General features: G+C 45.9%; 1 protein-coding gene across 3 annotated transcripts in view; it reads left to right on the forward strand.

The window, feature by feature from the left end:
• Window positions 1–19061, forward strand: part of CCDC171 (coiled-coil domain containing 171) — a 212585-nt gene that overhangs the window by 52197 nt on the left and 141327 nt on the right. For all 3 annotated transcript variants that reach the window (XM_079959164.1, XM_079959166.1, XM_079959165.1), the window contains one exon: window positions 18499–18601. In XM_079959164.1, the coding sequence (XP_079815290.1) occupies window positions 18499–18601 (103 nt within the window). The remainder of the gene's footprint in view (window positions 1–18498; window positions 18602–19061) is intronic.

The following is a 19061-nucleotide window of genomic DNA, read 5'->3' on the forward strand; positions in this document are numbered from 1 at the left end:
ATAAGATAAAAAACAAACAAAATAAAACCTACATACAGCAACAGTGTTTTGTGGGCCCTGCCTGCTAGCCCGCTCCCTAAAATATCACTGGTAGTTATTTCACCAATAATATACTATTTCTTAATTGTATTTCAGTTCAACAGTTACTTTGAGAGCCAGTGTGGTATAGTGGTTAAGAGCGGTAGACTCGTGAACTGGGTTCGCTTCCCCGCTCCTCCACATTCAGCTGCTGGGTGACCTTGGGCTAGTCACACTTCTCTGAAGTCTCTCAGCCCCACTCACCTCACAGTGTTTGTTGTGGGGGAGGAAGGGAAAGGAGATTGTTAGCCGCTTTGAGACTCCTTAGGGTAGTGATAAAGCAGGATATCAAATTCAAACTCCTCTTCTTTGATAAAATACATATTTTGTTATGTGCAAATGGCTTGAGATACCTATTAGGCCCATAAATTACCATATAGCATATATTCAACACAATAAGCAGTGACAATTTGTTGTTGACGAAGGACAGCTGGACATACAAAGGGCCCCATTAACCTTCAGTAGCTTAGGGCATCATCAAACCGAAATCCGGCCCTGCCTCCATGCGCCCATTGAACTTGGCTCTGGGGGAATGGGAGAGAAGATGGAGATTGCTCCATCTGGGAAGCTGAAAAACTTGCCATGATGGCACAACTGAATTTGCACTATGTTGAATATTGAGATAATTAATAGGCGTGACGTGGCTAATTACTTTACGATCCCAATTAGCCCTTTACAGCGGTCCGGTACGCTTCCTCAAGCTGCGTCATCTGCTCCGTTCCGTCACGCCTTGCAGAGTAAAAACACAGCGGAAAAAGCTGTTGCTGCTGCTGCTTAGATCCAGACAAACACATAAGGCACTTGTGTGTCCAATTATCAGTTCTTTATTGCAACATTTCTCAGACATACACTCCAGGACTTCTCGCAGCCATAGCTACTGCTTCCTTCTCCCTCTAAGACACAGAGACAAGAGAAAAACTCCTCCCACCTTCGAAACCTGATGTCAGAATGTGAGGCATTACTCAGAACATCTTAACCCTATAAGTTCTGAATCCCAACACCCCCTCTTGCCTTGCATTCTGACAAGACCTGTGGAACATCCTCACAACTCTCAGATTCGCATTGTGCGAAACTTACCCACGCACCTGTGGCCTGATACCTTTCAGGTGGAATACCTTTCGTTGTGCGACTGGACCGCCTGGGCACAAACTCAGGTGTTTCCTCTGACTCACTGTGGCCAGCAGGTGTGTCCTCTGTATCACGGGATTCCCCCTCTGACTTAAAGCGTCTTCGAATCCTTTGCATTACACTCACAGGAGAACTAGGCTCACTCTTGGGCTCTCTTTTTACAACTTGTGGAGATGCCCCATCCTGCTCCTGACTTTGGTCAGTGAGCTGATCGTCATCAGCAGACTCAGCCTCTCCTTCCTCCTCATCAGAACCTTCCTGCTCAGAATCAGAAAAACATTCTGAAAGAACATCACGCCTAGCAGGAGTCTTTGACCTTTCATCCTGCTCATAGAACTCAGCGTGTTTACTGATCAGCAGCTTACTCTGATCACCTGATGGGTACGCAAACCTCCATGCACGCGCTGCTGGCTCATACCCACAGAAGATCATTTTCTGGAACTTGGATCCATCTGGCCCTTGCAAAGCCTTAGGCACCAGCACAGATGCAACAGACCCAAAAAAAATGCAGAAAGTGAATCTGGGGTTTCTTGCCATGCAACATAAAATAAGGTGTGTCACCTATCACTGAATTGTAGACCCGATTCCAGGTGAAGCCCACATATTTAACTGCCTCCATCCAAAACATTGGAGGTAACCCAGAGTCTGTCAGCATCACCTGTGTAGCCTTAACCAGAGCCTCACTCCTAAGCTCTGCCACCCCCCTCTGTTGAGGAGAAGTCACTGTGTGACGTATCCCTTTCTTGTAAAAGAACTTCTGCAAAGCAGACCCAGTAAACTCTGCACCTCGGTCACTAGTGACTGCTTGCACCTTGGTGGAGAACCTTAGTTCCACCTCCTCAATCCAACTTTTAATCAGCTGTGCTGCATCTTCCTTGGATTTGAGACCATGAGTCCAGGTGTTCTGCGAAAAATCATCCTGCATCGTCAGCAGAAACCTGGCCCCTCCCAAACTTGGTTCCTTCATGGGACCCAACAGATCTATGTGCACAAGATCAAAAGGTTTTGTGGTTACCCTCTCCACCTTTGGGTAACTGCACCCTTTTACCTTTGCCTGTCTGCAAGCCTTACAATTTATGGCTTTCCCACATTCCTGAATTTTACAGCCTTTGGAACACTCCTGTAACACCTGGAGTTCTTCAAGAGAACTATGAGCTGTCTTCCTGTGCCAAACACATGCACATGAAACATGAGTGGGAACTGTAGCACGCAGGGCTTGTGCTCTCTCAACCTTCCCCTCACCCTCCAGAGACGTTTTAAGAATGAAGAGATCATTCTGCCCCTTTTTAATTTTGACAAGCTGCCTCCCTCCTTTGGAGATTGTGCAGACAGCATTCTCAAAACAGACCTTAAACCCCTTTTTTAACAAATAAGGCACAGATAAAAGAGAGTGATGCATCCCTGGTACAGTGCAAACCTCCAACTGCTCCTGCAAAACATAAAGAAAGATTTTTGCAACATTAGTTACATCTCTTTTTTCTCCATTTGCAAACAGAACAGTTTTTCCAGCTGGAATTGCCTTGCAATTCCACATCTCGACAGCAGGGGTCTCTGGAATCAAGTTGCGATTAGCTGCTGAGTCGATTACAAAGCAGAGCTCAGTGTCTCTCTCAGAGCTGTCCTCAAACATTGCAAGACTGGCTGTCAGCTGATAAGCTTCTTCATCGCGTTTAGCACGTCCGCCTTGCTCAGTCCCACGCCTGGCCGCCTTGCCAGGCTGGTTGCCATGGAAACCTGGCTGGTTCCCATGGGAAGTGACCTTGACAACATCCTGCCTCGTCTCTCTGCTCCGGTGGGGGCAATAGCGACGCAGATGGTCAGGAGAATTGCAAATAAAACAACGACGATCACCAGTGAAAACAGTGGAAAAACACTGCCCAGGGCTCCTTTCAGCTGGCCTGGCCCCCCTTCTTCCGGAAGAGCTCTCTGTGCCAGCCCTGCCCTGTCTGAAACTGCATTCCACTCCAGCACTCTCAGTGGAAAACTTTTCAAACTTGCCTTTGGAATTCTTTGCCCCCCCGACTTGCCCATCAGGAACTGGGGCTACCGCCATCTCTGGGCTTTTCATTACTTCTCCAGGGCTCCGGCCTCCTGCTGAAGTTTCACACAAACTTCTCAGCACCTCCCAGGCAGCCCTTGCTGACTTTACGCCCTCCAAGTGAGGTTTCAGCGATGCGTGTACGCATGCTTTCAGCATACCAAGCTCTCTTTGCATTCTCTGCTGGCTATCTTCAGCCTTAAAGCCTGCAACGTCTGTCCCATCCCCTCCTGGACTGAGGGGTAGTGGCTCTTTCTGGCTTACATCCCAAAGCCCTGTAGCCAAAAACCAACCCCTCACTCTTCTGGACCAGGTTGCCCAACTTTTTAAAGTGAGCTTTTCAAGCGGAATGTCCTCAAGGACCTGGCTGTCTGCCATTTTCTTCCCGGGGGCCCCAAGCTGTACTCACGTATCAACAGCTTTTCCAGCACCCGTCTTCTCAGCTGCTCTCAGCTCCTCTGCTCTCTGCCTCTCAGCATCAGGGAAAACTCAGAACGCAGACCTCCGCTCTCAGTAGCGTTCTCCCAGCTGACCCAGCTGACTTCAAAGCATTCCGGCAGACTTTCAGCAACAGTTTTACAAGCGGTAATTAGGCCCATAACCTATTGAGATAATTAATAGGCGTGACGTGGCTAATTACTTTACGATCCCAATTAGCCCTTTACAGCGGTCCGGTACGCTTCCTCAAGCTGCGTCATCTGCTCCGTTCCATCACGCCTTGCAGAGTAAAAACACAGCGGAAAAAGCTGTTGCTGCTGCTGCTTAGATCCAGACAAACACATAAGGCACTTGTGTGTCCAATTATCAGTTCTTTATTGCGACATTTCTCAGACATACACTCCAGGACTTCTCGCAGCCATAGCTACTGCTTCCTTCTCCCTCTAAGACACAGAGACAAGAGAAAAACTCCCACCTTCGAAACCTGACGTCAGAATGTGAGGCATTACTCAGAACATCTTAACCCTATAAGTTCTGAATCCCAACATTGAATTCCTCCATTAGTAACTAAGCCATGCTTGTCTGGAGACAGTGCAGATTTCAGTTCATGCTTGCACACTCTCCTGAACATGCGCAACCATTTCAGAGTCAGGCCACCTTTGGAAGAGATGCTGATACCGTCCCTGGCTCAGTGGCTGTTCCTCACTGACAGGATACAGTGGTACCCCAGGTTAAGCACTTAATTCGTTCCAGAGGTCCATTCTTAACCTGAAACTGTTCTTAACCTGAAGCACCACTTTAGCTAATGGGGCCTCCTGCTGCCGCCGCGCCGCCAGAGCACGATTTCTGTTCTCATCCTGAAGCAAAGTTCTTAACCTGAAGCACTATTTCTGGGTTAGCAGAGTCTGTAACCTGAAGCGTATGTAACCTGAAGCATATGTAACCTGAGGTACCACTGTATATATTTTATGACATTTGGGATGCTGCAAAGGCTGATCTGATACTACAACTTTAATCATATAGACATTTTTTTTTCTTTTTAATTAGTAACAAGCCAAATAATCAGCAACAAGTTATATTTTAAAGTCAGCAGAGACTACTGTACATTTTTAAGAGCAGGGAGACCTGCATATCATCTGCTAGGTCTACTCAGCCCCAAGGGAAAAGAAAACCCTGTTGTGAGTTTGACACTGGAAGGATGGTTAGTGAAGTGAAAGTTTTCAGAATAGTCAAATATAGGCAAAATACATTTTTAGGATGATGGGACCTAACAAACACAAACCGGTAATTCGTGAAACTGTTGGCTATGCTTACTGGGGCTGATTGAGACTTGGGAATTTCAACAGACATTGGAGCCACAGGTTTCCTGCCGATGGGGTAATTTTTCTGTTTATTCAGTCCCAAGTTACAAAATTCACAAATGAGCTTTATTTCTTTCTCTCTTGTGTACCTTAAAAAGACGAGCCTTCATTATAAATTTTACACAGAATGCAAGTTGTGCTCAGTTGGAGTTTCAACTCTTATTCTTTCTCTCACCCCCCTCTTTTTTTTGGTTATGATGATATTCTCTAGCTGGCTAATTTGTATGTATCCGTAGAAAGAGGAAGCTGAAAAATATACTTTGTACTATTATGAAAAATTAAAATCCCCTAGTGGAGCTTTGACACATTATATTTTAAAACTCATTTGTTCATGCTGTGGTCGTTGTCTTGCAGTTTTCCAGGAGTGGAATAAGGAGGGACGAAGGATCTTGAGACACTTGTGACACACACTTTCTGTGTGTGTGTGTGTGTGTGTGTGTGCCTGTGTGTTTAAAATAACCTTTCCTTTCTTATTATTCACTAGTCACATGCAAGTAGCTAGTTTCCTATTGCTTTCTAAAGCAATGTGTTTTAGTTGTGCATAAAACTCATTAGAGCTTCCAGCTTTAATCAACATAAAGGCAAATAACGAAAGCTGTGATTGCAGACTGTGGTTTGGGAGTTCTCCAAGCACCTCTTGAGCACTTGTTATTTTGTGCGAGGAAGAAATGCCATAACAGCATGCACCAGGCCTTCCTTGAATTGCCCAAACAGCTAGGAAAGAAAAAAAATAAGGAAGGGAGCGAGAGGTCTGATTTCCCTTCTTTATTTTCTCATCCTACTTGATGGACCTGCTGTGCCAGGCTAATTTACCCGCCCTGAAAGATGAAAATACACCAGAAGAAGGAAGTATATATTTTAAAACTAATAATTTTAGGAAGTGGGAGTGGGGCTGATGAGGAGCATTTTTGGGGTGGGCGGGGAATCAGGAGCTGGTTGGCTAAACCAGGAATTCTTCTTTGGCTCAGATTTTCAATATGGGGTGGAAAATAACATTGGGGCTTTGAAAGTTTGTATCTTTGAGGTGGGTTCTTTTTATTTATTTTTTGAGCTCCCAGAAGTGATAAATGAGCCTCTGAGTATAAAAGCCTAAGCTTACAAAACCTTGTCAGCATTTATAGTTTTAAGTGACCAAGCATGTAGAAGGTGAAAGTCCTGGCAGGTCTGGAACCGGAGTCAGGGTGGATTAGTGGACCAAGAAAGTCTAGGCTGAGCTAAACAAGTGGATCTGTGTTGGAGTTAGCAGGGGAGGTTGTTAATAATAACAACAATAATAATAATAATACAGTGGTACCTCGGGTTACATACACTTCAGGTTACAGACTCCGCTAACCCAGAAATAGTACCTCAGGTTAAGAACTTTGCTTCAGGATGAGAACAGAAATCGTGCTCCGGCGGCATGGCAGCAGCTGGAGGCCCCATTAGCTAAAGTGGGGCTTCAGGTTAAGAACAGTTTCAAGTTAAGAACGGACCTTCGGAACAAATTAAGTACTTAACCTGAGGTACCACTGTTATAGTTTCAGGAAGGTAGCCATGTTGGTCTAACGCAGTCAAAATAAATTAAAAAATTGTCCAGTAGGACCTGAGAGACCAACTAAGTTTGTTCTGGGTATAAGCTTTCGTGTGCATCTGAATGGTGTGTATCTGAAGAAGTGTGCATGCACACGAAAGCTTATACCCAGAACAAACTTAGTTGGTCTCTAAGGTGCTACATAACAATAATCGTGTTATTTATATGCCTCCCATCTGACTGGGTTTCCCCAGCCACTCTGGACGGCTCGCAACTGAATATTAAAAACAGTATAAGACATCAAACATTTAAAACTTCCCTATACAAGAATACCTTCAGATGTCTTTTAAAAGTCAGATAGTTGTTTATTTCCTTGACATCTGATGGGAGGGGCAGTCCACAGGGCGGGCGCCACCACTAAGAAGGCCCTGCCTGGTTCCCTGTAACTTTACTTCTTGCTGTGAGGGAACCGCCAAAAGGCCCTTGGCGCTGGACCTCTGTGTCCAGGCTGAATGATGGGGGTGGAGGTGCTCCTTCAGGTATACAGGGCCAAGACCATTTAAAGCTCTAAAGGTCAGCATCAATAGATCAGGTTCAAAGCAGCAGTTAGAGGCGCAGGGTAATGGGAAGAAAGGCTGGAAGATTGGGAAGGCAGCAGTTGTGTGTGTAGACTAGATGGCCCCATTGTAAATGTCTGTTGGCTGCCCCTGACGTTTGGGGCAGGGGTGGCAGAAAAATTGGAAACAGAAGCATTCACACCTTTGGGAAGAAAAGCGGAAGGAACTTTGCAATGTTCTTAACCTTCTTCCGGACGTGACTAAAGCCCAGCTCCGTTCCGAAAAGGTGGTGAAAGTCCAAAGGCGTTGTCTCTCTCCCGAGATGGAGTGTTGGCTGATCCTGAGAGATGCCTGGAACAGAGTTCCAGTGAGTTCTGGCTGGAAAAAAGCCTGCTTATTTCCTCGGCTTGGGGGTGGGGTCACATAACTCCATACCCTCCAACATTTCTCCAATGAGGGATCATCAGAGGTGCTGATGGAAGTCCAAAAAGATTGTATAAGATGTGAGGTTATGTGGTATGTATGACAATTAATATGTTTAAAAATAAATAAAAAATATTTCAAAACAAAACATTTCTCCAATAAAAATAGGGACGTTCTATTGTGTGTGTGTGTGTGTGTGTGTGTGTGTGTGTGTGTGTGTTAACATATTTTCAACAATTATTAAACATAATTTTATATCTTATACAATTTTTTGACTTCCATCAATCACCTCTGAAAAATTTCCAATCTTTTTCACTTTACATTTCTTACTTTCACTATTACATTTAAATATCATAACTAATATCTCTCTTCTTTCTCTTCTTTGAAATATTTCATGTATTCCTCCTTACAAAACTTCTTGCAGTCCTACTTGCTCTTCAAATAATTTGCATATTTCTTCTAATCTTCTGTAAACCTCTGGTCCGGCGGGTTTCAAATCCTTCCTGTCATTTTGTCCAATTCTCCGTAGTCCATTAAGAAAATAGGGACGTTCTAAGGCAGGGGCTGGCAAAGTTTTTGTGGCTTGGGCCGGTTCACGGTCCCGCAGATGCCGCGGTGGGCCAGAATGCACAAACACTACTTCCGGCGTGGAAGAGGTGTGCACAGCTTCCCATTGGCTGCTGGAGCTTCCTGCAGCCAATGGGAAGCCGGCCAGTGTCACAGAAGGCGGTCCCCGCTTTGCTCTGCGCCAGTTTAGCACGGCGCACGGGAGCCGACCGAGCTGGAGGTGGGGGTCCCCGAGCTGGCGCAGGGGTCCATGGGCTGGTTAAACGGCCCCTATGGCCCGCTTGTGGCCCATGGGCCTTAGGTTGCTGACCCCTGTCCTAAGGGAAAGCGCAACATTCTGGGATCATTCCGAGACTACTTCTGCAAACTTGGGACTGTTCCAGGAAAATAGGGAGACTTGGAGGGTCTGCTGCTGTTGCAAATGGCGTGATAGCATCCATCTCTATTATTGTCGCTGCTAGGGAAAGTGTCGTTTCAGTTGTGCATCCCTGCAGCCACCAACACAGAAAGGGCTAACAGCTCGCAGCATGCTTCACACAAACCGTTCCCTATGTACCTTCACAGGTGATAACTAGTGTGTGGAGGGAATGCAGCTGTGTAGAAAATTGATGTAGCTGAGTAGAGACAGGTAGATTTCAGGAGAGCTTTAGAAGCCCTCTGGGTGAACAAAGTAGTAAACAACTCGGTAAGTTAACACTTTGTAAATAGCTCTCTGTAAGCATCCTCTGTCGTGTGACCCTTTGAATGCTGCAAGTTAGCTGTTATCTGCAACAAAAGGCTCTCTGTGGTGCCACCAAGTGGTTCCAGGATAGCATAAGTGTTACTGCCAGTCAAATTGAATCTATGTACACCAAAGGAGAGGCAATGTGTTTTATTCTGTATTCTGTTTTCATGCAGCATGTAATGTCTCTTTGAATGCATTGGGAAAATAATTCTGATCGATCTCTCACACATACACACACACGAAATTATTTTATTTTATATTCTTTATTGAAAGATAAATAGTACATAATTACAAGTGCGCAGAGTAAGAACAGACAAAAAAAAGGGGGGGGAGAAATCGTATGTATGTAAAAACAAAACACAACAACAACAAAATTGTAGACATTACCAAAAAATATGTTGTTGTAGTTAACCAGGCCTTAACTTTATACGGTATTTACAAAAATAAATTTCAAATATTGCTGAATTTGTCCATGGTAAGTCTATGTATGCAAATTGTTCATGTGTAGCGAGTTTGTACATATCTTCAATTCAATCATTAAAGGGAGCCTGTCTTTTTGCGTAGTGAGGGCACAAAGAGTCCGTTCATGTTGTCCCTTTGATTCCTATATGGGTAAATAATTCAAAAGGATATTTCCCCCTGCAAATTTAAGACTATTCTGCACAGTTGTGTTGATAATCTCTACTGACTTCTGCCAAAAAAGTATCAATATAGGACATTGTATAAACATATGTCACACAATTATTAAAATATATCCTCATATTGGAGAGGCTTAAAGCTTTTTATAACACGTTTAACACTATAGAAGTGTTGTTTTTAATTGCTCAGTAAAATTAAGCTAACGTGCAACAGAATCTGTTGTAAGTAGCACATTTAGTTTGGGTGTTTAAGCTATAAAATCTGTTATTGCAAGATTGCTATGTCTTCTTGCACAATTAATTATTCCTTTATCGTAACCATGGCCATCTACAGGTGCAGCTGGTTGCTGACAAAATTTGTCCAGGAACTCCAGAGATGGGAGGTGTACAAAATACAGCGCATGGGTGAGGAACCTATGGCTCTCCAGATGTTGCCAGACTATGACTCCCATTATCATTGATAATTGACTATGGGGCTGAATTGCAATCCAGCTGGAATTGGAATTGCAGTCCAACAGCATCTGGAATGCCACCGGTTCCCCATTCCTGATTGACAGGTAGGAAGATGCTTTGCACCAAATAGATCTGCTAGTCCTTAGGGAACCGGGTGGCGCTGTGGTCTAAACCACTGAGCCTCTTGGGCTTGCCGATCAGAAGGTTGGCTGTTCGAATCCCCGTGACGGGGTGAGCTCCCGTTGCTCTGTCCCAGCTCCAGCCAACCTAGTAGTTCGAAAGCACGTCAAAGTGCAAGTAGATAAATAGGTATCGCTCTGGTGGAAAGGTAAACGGCATTTCCATGTGCTGCTCTGGTTTCGGTGTTCTGTTGTGCCGGAAGGGGCTTAGTCATGCTGGCCACATGACCTGGAAAAACGCTGGCTCCCTCGGCCAGTAAAGCAAGATGAGCGCCACAACCCCAGAGTCATACGCGACTGGACTTAACTGTCAGGGGTCCCTTTATCTATAAGAAGCTTCACCAATCTGTTTTGCTGAAAGTTGCTGCTGATGCACTTGGTGACCTTTTGCTAAAACGTGCCGCTATTTTTTTCCTACTGTTTTAGAACAGGACAAGACGTTTCAAAAAGCATAGCCCTCAGTGATTCCAGTTGGGAAATAAATGGCTTTTTAAGTGGGTGGCAAGCAAGACATTTTAACGAGCTACTGACTTTGAAAGTCACTTTGCAACAGAATGAGGATCACCCAGGGAAACTTTATAGTAAAATAAGGATCACCGACTGCGTGTTTATGGAAATGGCCTCCCTTGTTGTGCTGCGTTTCCTTACGGAGAGCCTGTGATGGCTACAAAGAACAGCGATGCACTGGGACTAACATTGCTCTCTGTCTGCTCAGTTTTTGCAGCTACGTGACTATTCAGCAATTGAAACTGGTACACGTGGCCTTAAAACTAGCAAGGCCTTTTTTGGAAATAGCTCTGCAGCTGAAACTAAGCCTCGCTTAAACCAGTAATCTTGGCGCAAATAATATTAAATCTGGAAAACATAGTCTAGATCGTTTGGCCTCAGCAATGTTTTAAAATGTTAGGCAGTTATTCTGGGGAACTTGAACGGGGGAGAAGCATACAGGCAAATTCAATGAGAGATTTACACGCTGAACATGAATAATAATAATAATAATAATAATAATAATAATAATTTATTATTTATACCCCGCCCATCTGGCTGGGCCTCCCCAGCCACTCTGGGCGGCTTCCAAAAGAATATTAAAATACTATGATACATCAAACATTAAAAGCATCCCTGAACAGGGCTGCCTTCAGATGTCTTCTAAAAGTCTGGTAGTTGTTGTTCTCTTTGACATCTGGTGGGAGGGCATTCCACAAGGAGGGCGCCACTACCGAAAAGGCCCTCTGCCTGGTTCCCTGTAACTTGGCTTCTCGCAGTGAGGGAACCGCCAGAAGGCCCTTGGTGCTGGACCTCAGTGTCCGGGTAGAACGATGGGGGTGGAGACGCTCCTTCAGGTATACTGGACCGAGGCCGTTTAGGGCTTTAAAGGTCAGCACCAGCACTTTGAATTGTGCTCGGAAACGTACTGGGAGCCAATGTAGGTCTTTCAAGACCGGTGTTATATGGTCTCGGTGGCCGCTCCCTGTCACCAGTCTGGCTGCTGCGTTCTGGATTAGTTGTAGTTTCCGGGTCACCTTCAAAGGTAGCCCCACGTAGAGTGCATTGCAGTAATCCAAGCGGGAGATAACCAGAGCATGCACCACTCTGGCGAGGCAGTCCACAGGCAGATAGGGTCTCAGCCTGCGTACCAGATGGAGCTGGTACACAGCTGCCCTGGACACGGATTTAACCTGTGCCTCCATGGACAGCTGTGAGTCCAAAATGACTCCCAGGCTGCGCACCTGGTCCTTCAGGGGCACAGTTACCCCATTCAGGACCAGGGAGTCCTCCACACCTGCCCGCCTCCTGTCCCCCAGAAACAGTACTTCTGTCTTGTCAGGATTCAATCTCAATCTGTTAGCCGCCATCCATCCTCCAACCGCCTCCAGACACTCACACAGGACCTTCACCGCCTTCACTGGTTCTGATTTGAAAGAGAGGTAGAGCTGGGTATCATCCGCATACTGATGAACACCCAGCCCAAACCCCCTGATGATCTCTCCCAGCGGCTGCATGTAAATGTTGAAAAGCATGGGGGAGAGGACAGAACCCTGAGGCACCCCACAAGTGAGAGCCCAGGGGTCTGAACACTCATCCCCCACCACCACTTTCTGAACACGGCCCAGGAGGAAGGAGCGGAACCACTGTAGGACAGTGCCCCCAGCTCCCAGCCCCTCAAGACGGTCCAGAAGGATGTTATGGTCGATGGTATCAAACGCCGCTGAGAGATCCAGCAGAACTAGGAAACAGCTCTCACCTTTGTCCCTAGCCCGCCGGAGATCATCAACCAGTGCGACCAAGGCAGTTTCAGTCCCATGATGAGGCCTGAATCCCGACTGTGTTTTTGGCTGGCGGGTACTTGGGTTGAGCTGTTGCATTATGCCATCTTCATGCTAGCACTGCACCAAAGCTAAGATCCAGCATAAATCTTAACTTGTATAAATAAGATACTGTAGGCTGTGAGCTTTTGCTTTTTTTTTTTAATAGAATATTATAATCTACAGAAATACCATATTTTTCCATGTATAACATGCCCCCCCCCTGTATAAGATGCCCCCTATTTTGGGGGGCTCAGATTTAAGAAAATGGGGGGAGATGGCCCAATCACCCACCAAATCACCGCTGACAAGCTGCAGCTCATGGCTGCAACCAATCACCCATCCCACCCCCATGCAATATCCGTGTATAAGACGATCCCCATTTTAAAACATTATTTTAGAGTAAAAAAAACCTCATCTTATACAGAAAAGTACAGTACGTTTCATTGAAGGACATGCTTGCTTACAATTCAGGCTGCAATTCTATGCTCGCTTACTTGCGAGTAAGGCCCATTGGACGCAGTAGGAATTACTTTCCAGCCCTTACCATTGGGCTGAGTGAAGCAACTGCTTCAAACAGTGGCAGTGGCAGCTACATGTAGAAGGAAACTGCTGTGTGGCACATGGCCTTCTCTGGACCTCCTAAGTTAGCTTGCTACTGTTGGGTGCAGTGGAGGCAGCCAACGTAACGTAAGATTCAGCTACTGCCCAGTTAGTGTCAGTATGTCAAATTTCAAGCAGCGTCTTCTTGTCTTCCTCAGGCAGCAAAATCAACTTTGGCCAGCCCTAACTACCTTTCTCCCCAAGACCAGCATGCTTGAATTGTGCCCATCTATCTCATGGTGGGACGCGGGTGGCGCTGTGGGTAAAACCTCAGTGCCTAGGACTTGCCGATCGCATGGTCGGCGGTTCGAATCCCCGCGGTGGGGTGAGTTCCCGTCGTTTGGTCCCAGCTCCTGCCCACCTAGCAGTTCGAAAGCACCCTTAAGTGCAAGTAGATAAATAGGTACCGCTTTATAGCGTGAAGGTAAACGGCGTTTCCGTGTGCTGCTCTGGTGCCGGTTCGCCGGAGCAGCTTCGTCACGCTGGCCACATGACCCAGAAGTGTCTGTGGACAGCGCTGGTTCCCGGCCTCTAGAGTGAGATGAGCGCACAACCCTAGAGTCTGTCAAGAGTGGCCCGTATGGGCAGTGGTACCTTTACCTTTATCTCATGTTAGGGATGCGGGTGGCGCTGTGAGTTAAACCACAGAGCCTAGGACTTGCTGATCAGAAGGTCGGTGGTTCGAATCCCCGCAACGGGGTGAGCTCCCATTGCTCGGTCTCAGCTCCTGCCAACCTAGCAGTTCGAAAGCATGTCAAAGTGCAAGTAGATAAATAGGTACAGCTCCAGCGGGAATGTAAATGGCGTTTCCATGTGCTACCTTCCCCTTCTCAACTGCAAAGCATTGCATGCAGCTGCAGGATTTTGCGAAGCTTGCCCCTCAAAACTAGGGCATAACTTATGCCAGGAACTATCCATTTAGGGATGCGGGTGGCTCTGTGGGCTTGAGCCTCTTGGGCTTGCTGATCAGAAGGTCGGCGGATCGAATCCCCGTGACGGGGTGAGCTCCCGTTGCTCGGTCCCTGCTCCTTCCCACCTAGCAGTTCAAAAGCACATCAAAGTGCAAGTAGATAAATAGGTACCGCTCTGGCGGGAAGGTAAATGGCGTTTCCGTGCACTGCTCTGGCTCGCCACAAGTGGCTTAGTCATGCCGGCCACATGACCCAGAAGCTGTACGCCGGCTCCCTCGGCCAGTAAAGCGAGATGAGCGCCACAACCCCAGAGTCAGCCACGACTGGACCTAATGATCAGGGGTCCCTTTACCTTTACCTTTTTATTCATTTAAAAGCACACACTTGTGAGTGTGCAAAGCCCTTTCTTGTCCTTGCCCTAACCTGAAAACACAAAAAAGATGAGATTGACACCACCCTTTTTGCAAACTTCCACATGAAGTGGGGGCGGGGGCGACTGTCCGCATCTCCCATTTCTTTCCTTTGGTAACGAAGGATCTAACTTTTGCTCGGGGAACCAACTGCAATCTTAACTTCTGATTACCCGGCACTTTTCATGCCTACAAAGTCAGCCTGAAAGATTTAAGGATACGGCTTTTATGGTGAGAAACATCTTCTCCCTGTAAAACCGAGCTCTGTTACGAGCCAACCGTGTATAGTGACTGACTGGAAGACAAGCAACGTATGTGAATCTCTGCAGTGTTCTCCACCGTCCCGTTTAAATATTTTATAAATTTGCTCCACTATTTCAATTTTAATTATATGTTCTGTATATCCGCTAATATATTATTCATATACATTTCAGTGTTTGATCCTCTGTAGCATTTACATGGGTTTCCCTGTGTGATGGTTAGTACTATACTTCACAAAGAATTTCCAGTGCCAATGGAATTCTCATGCCAGGGTTTTTCGTTTCTGAAACATCAATATTCCAGAAAAGAATTATTAAAGATGCATGTTATTCTTACAGGGTATATAAATAGAGTAAAGTGGTGGGGCTGCACATGCTTGTGTCAATATTACTCTGCCTGGCTCGCAAGACGCTGGAGAAAGCACGTTAAAAGCAATGTCACACCAATAAGATAAATATTTTCATGCAAGCATTAAGTATTTGGAGTACCAGATACTCAAACTGTGCAGCAAAATCACTTCCCACACAAAAGATCTATGCAAGCTGCTGTAGGGCCTGGGCTGTTTCCTCTTCTCTTCCAGATGTTTTATTTTTAATTCACCACATGTTAGTATATTTATGTTTACACCACTTCTCTGCATATACATTTGCTGATTGTATTTGCCATTCCTAGCTCAAAGTTGGCCACTTTGTTTTTCCAATTGCAGGCAAGACTCGGAAGAAATTCTTAAGATTTCCCAGTACTACTCTAATGTTCTAGCTCCAAGCAGTTGACTGCTTGCCTTCCATATGCTCTAAGTATCCTTATTTACAAGACGCAGTTTCCATTTTCTGGTACCTACCCCTCTCTTATTTTAAGGGAGAATTTTGGAGCTGCTTTTTAAAAAATGTTTTTAATGTGCATACAAGTATACCAGGCTCTTGCCACCAGGTGCTGTGAGTTACCAATCGGCCTCGCCTGTGTGGCCGCGCCTTGCCTCTTCAGAACAAACTTAGGAAGGTCCCAGTCCTGCAAAGCCCTACAGGTCACAGGGCCTGGCTCCTGCGCGCACTCTTGACAATGACTCAAGTAAGATATGATGTTCTTGAGAGCCATTGTGCTACAGCGGTTAGCACTGAGTGTGAGAAATCCATGCTCAAATTAGGGGCAAGAGTATTTGCTGTATCTATGTCAGGAAGCTCCGTGGAAAACGCAAACGGAAAAAGAGAGGTGTGCATCTCCAGTCCTCTGGGGCACTGTTGGGAGGCAGCTGTGATCAGCCACCACATCCTTGAGCACGTCCTCCTTCATGTGTGGAGAGCTGTGTCCCTTCTTCCCATCAGACACACTTACATATAAATATGGCAGCCATCCCTGCTACCATGAAGGATGAATCATCCCTCAGTCGCTTGGCAGTCTTGTGCAAATCACTCCCAGACTAACTTACTTCCTACAGTTGTTCTGAAGATAAAATTAGAAGGCAAAACTAATTAACCAGAGGAAGGGTGGGTTACAAGAGAGCCTCTGAGCTCACTTCGCCCTGCGATTCCTTACATGTTCCACGGATTTAGCCAAAAGGTGAAATGGAGTTTACCATCCCTAGCAATATCTGGGGAACCAGCCATCATGTAAACAGTTATGAGACTGATGCCTCCGAAACATTTACTCATTCACCTGTCAATCGGTGACCTGTACGTAACCCATGATAGTAATCAGCAAGGGCATAGCTGGAATTTTTTTGGAAACAACCAAGAATTCTTTATTTGAGTAGATAAGAGGTGCCTTTGAAATTTATCCCCCATCCCATGCGTGTCTATTCTGAAATATGTTAGAAAGGAAGAAAACCAATCTGGTTAAGAGGTTGGGAAGTTTGAATTTGAGCACCCTAAACCAGCTTCAGGTCAGCAGCTATGAATCAGCTCTCTGGGTCCACAGGACTAACTTCTCGTCCACAGTCCAACCTATCCACATGTCCCTGGAAAGGATAACATGAGAAAGGTAAAGGTAAAGGGACCCCTGATCATTAGGTCCAGTCGTGGCTGACTCTGGGGTTGTGGCGCTCATCTCGCTTTACTGGCCGAGGGAGCCGGCGTACAGCTTCTGGGTCATGTGGCCGGCATGACTAAGCCACTTGTGGCGAGCCAGAGCAGTGCACGGAAACGCCGTTTACCTTCCCGCCAGAGCAGTACCTATTTATCTACTTGCACTTTGATGTGCTTTTGAACTGCTAGGTGGGAAGGAGCAGGGACCGAGCAACGGGAGCTCACCCCGTCATGGGGATTCGATCCGCCGACCTTCTGATCAGCAAGCCCAAGAGGCTCAAGCCCACAGAGCCACCCGCATCCCTAAATGGATAGTTCCTGGCATAAGTTATGCCCTATTTTTGAGGGGCCAGCTTCGCAAAATCCTGCAGCTGCATGCAATGCTTTGCAGTTGAGAAGGGGAAGGTAGCACTGAGCTTCTCCCCTGCCATCTGCTCTCCCCCCCCATTAAATCAAGCTGTTTTTATGCTTGTCAGCGTTCCAGAACCTGTCTTTGTTGAAGGAAACATTGGTGGTGGTGATAGCCACAAGTTGCTTGATTTTGGAAGGAGAGTTCAGGGAGAAAGCAGCTGGAAAGAAGAGGTTGAGTGTTATTCAGCGAAGTGTTACTCAAAGTAGACTATTGAAATTAGTGGACCTAACTCAGTAATGCTCATTACTTTTTCTTGAGTAAAATGCAGCTGAATGCTGCCCATTGAATTCTCCCATCCCCTTGCCCTTGTCCTCTGCAAAGTCCGCCCTTCAGTGCATTTTTCAGCAGAGAAGGATCTTCGTGTTGTATCCAAAAATTTCCTTCTCCTACAGAAGCTTTTCTACTAGGGATAACGGACACAGGTATAACAAGAGAAGATCAGTAAATATTCCTCTACACCACAGGAGCAGCAAGGATCCTAATTGCTAAAAACTGGAAAAAAGAAACTCTGCCAACAAAAAAGGAATGGCAAGACAAACTGTTAGAGTATATTGAACTGGCTGGATTAACAGAGGCAATTAGAGATCACACTAGACAAGAGTTTCAAAAAGCGTGGGGGAAATGTAGAGAATACTTCACAAAACAGTGCCCTAAAATACATACCTGGACTTGTTTCGATTAATGCAGGAGACTTTGTGGATATTTAAGTTAGAATTAGAAAAATCTTAATAACTATTCATAAAGGAAACAGTTGATAAGAAGTAAATAAGGAGGCCAGATACAGGATAAAGGAAGTCTTTTATATGGTTGTTTGTATTGTTGTATGTTATGCTCACTGTATGTTATGTTCACATTTAATGAGGTTGGATTTGTATGTTAGGGGGTGAGGGTTTATGTTATGTTGTAAATAAAATTCCAATAAAAATTGTGTGGTTTTTTTTAAAAAAATCCTTCTCCCTGTGCCCTCAAAATCATTGGATGCAACCCTTCATCTTATATGACTGCAGCGTAACGTACAGTTTGTTCATGACTACTACTTGGCAGCGGGGGGAAAAAACCTTAACAATAGTAATATGAAAATCGCAATTGGATAGCTCAGTTGGTTGGAACCTGGTGCTGATAAAACCAAGGTTGCAGGTTCGATTCCCATATGGGACAGTTGCTTATTCCTGCATTGGCAGGGGCTGGACTACATGATCCTCAGGGTCCCTTCCAATTTTGCAACTCTATGATCTACACGAGAACTCGTTTTCTCCTTGAACTGAGTGCCATTTCTCCAGTTAACGGAGCTAGTTTGGCCACGGAGCTACCATTTTGGCTGTGTCTGCGTGCATTACTTTGTTTTGCTTTGTTTCATACAACACGTCCTGCAGCAGTGTTGATTGTGAGATGCCCTTCTTGCTACTTCGTGCCCTCAATATCTTTGCTTTTTTTTTGGTCTTCTTCCCTCCTCTCCCCCCCCACTGCCCGTCAAACGCAGGCCAAGAAACGCCAGGCCTTCCTAACAGAGACGTGCGAAAACAACGTGAGAGATCTGGAGTTGCTTTTGGACAGCTTTCCTGTGTCAGGCAAGCGGACAGCAGGTTAGTTGAAGGTAGAAAATGACAGATGCATCTGTCAGCGTTCCAAAGTCGCTGCGTTGGGGGAATTCTACAGATGCCTCTTTCATTCCCTCTTCTCTACATGCTTTGATTTGATGACATGATAAGAGCAGTTCTCTCAGCGGTCGCGTGGCCCCGCTAGCTGGGAAGAGGTGACTGGATGTGGCCCCGCTGTTGTCAGCCCCCGCGCTTGATTTACAAGTGCAGGGTTGTGTGTGATGGGTCAGGAAAGGGCTCGCTTGCTGTGCTCCGAATCCAGCAGAGAGAAAAAGTCCTTTACACCACGCCTACAAGGGGAACAGATGTTTTTGATTGAACCGAGCCAAATTCAGAAGCGACCTTCAGCTACTTAAAGGTCACGTCTCCAAAAAAGGTTATGCAGGACGCAGAGTGTACACATGTTCCTCTTTATGGTGTTAACTTTTTGAGACGCCAGTTGAGA

Source organism: Podarcis cretensis (assembly GCF_951804945.1).
Source record: "Podarcis cretensis genome assembly, chromosome: 17".
NCBI classification, from domain to species: Eukaryota; Metazoa; Chordata; class Lepidosauria; order Squamata; family Lacertidae; genus Podarcis; species Podarcis cretensis.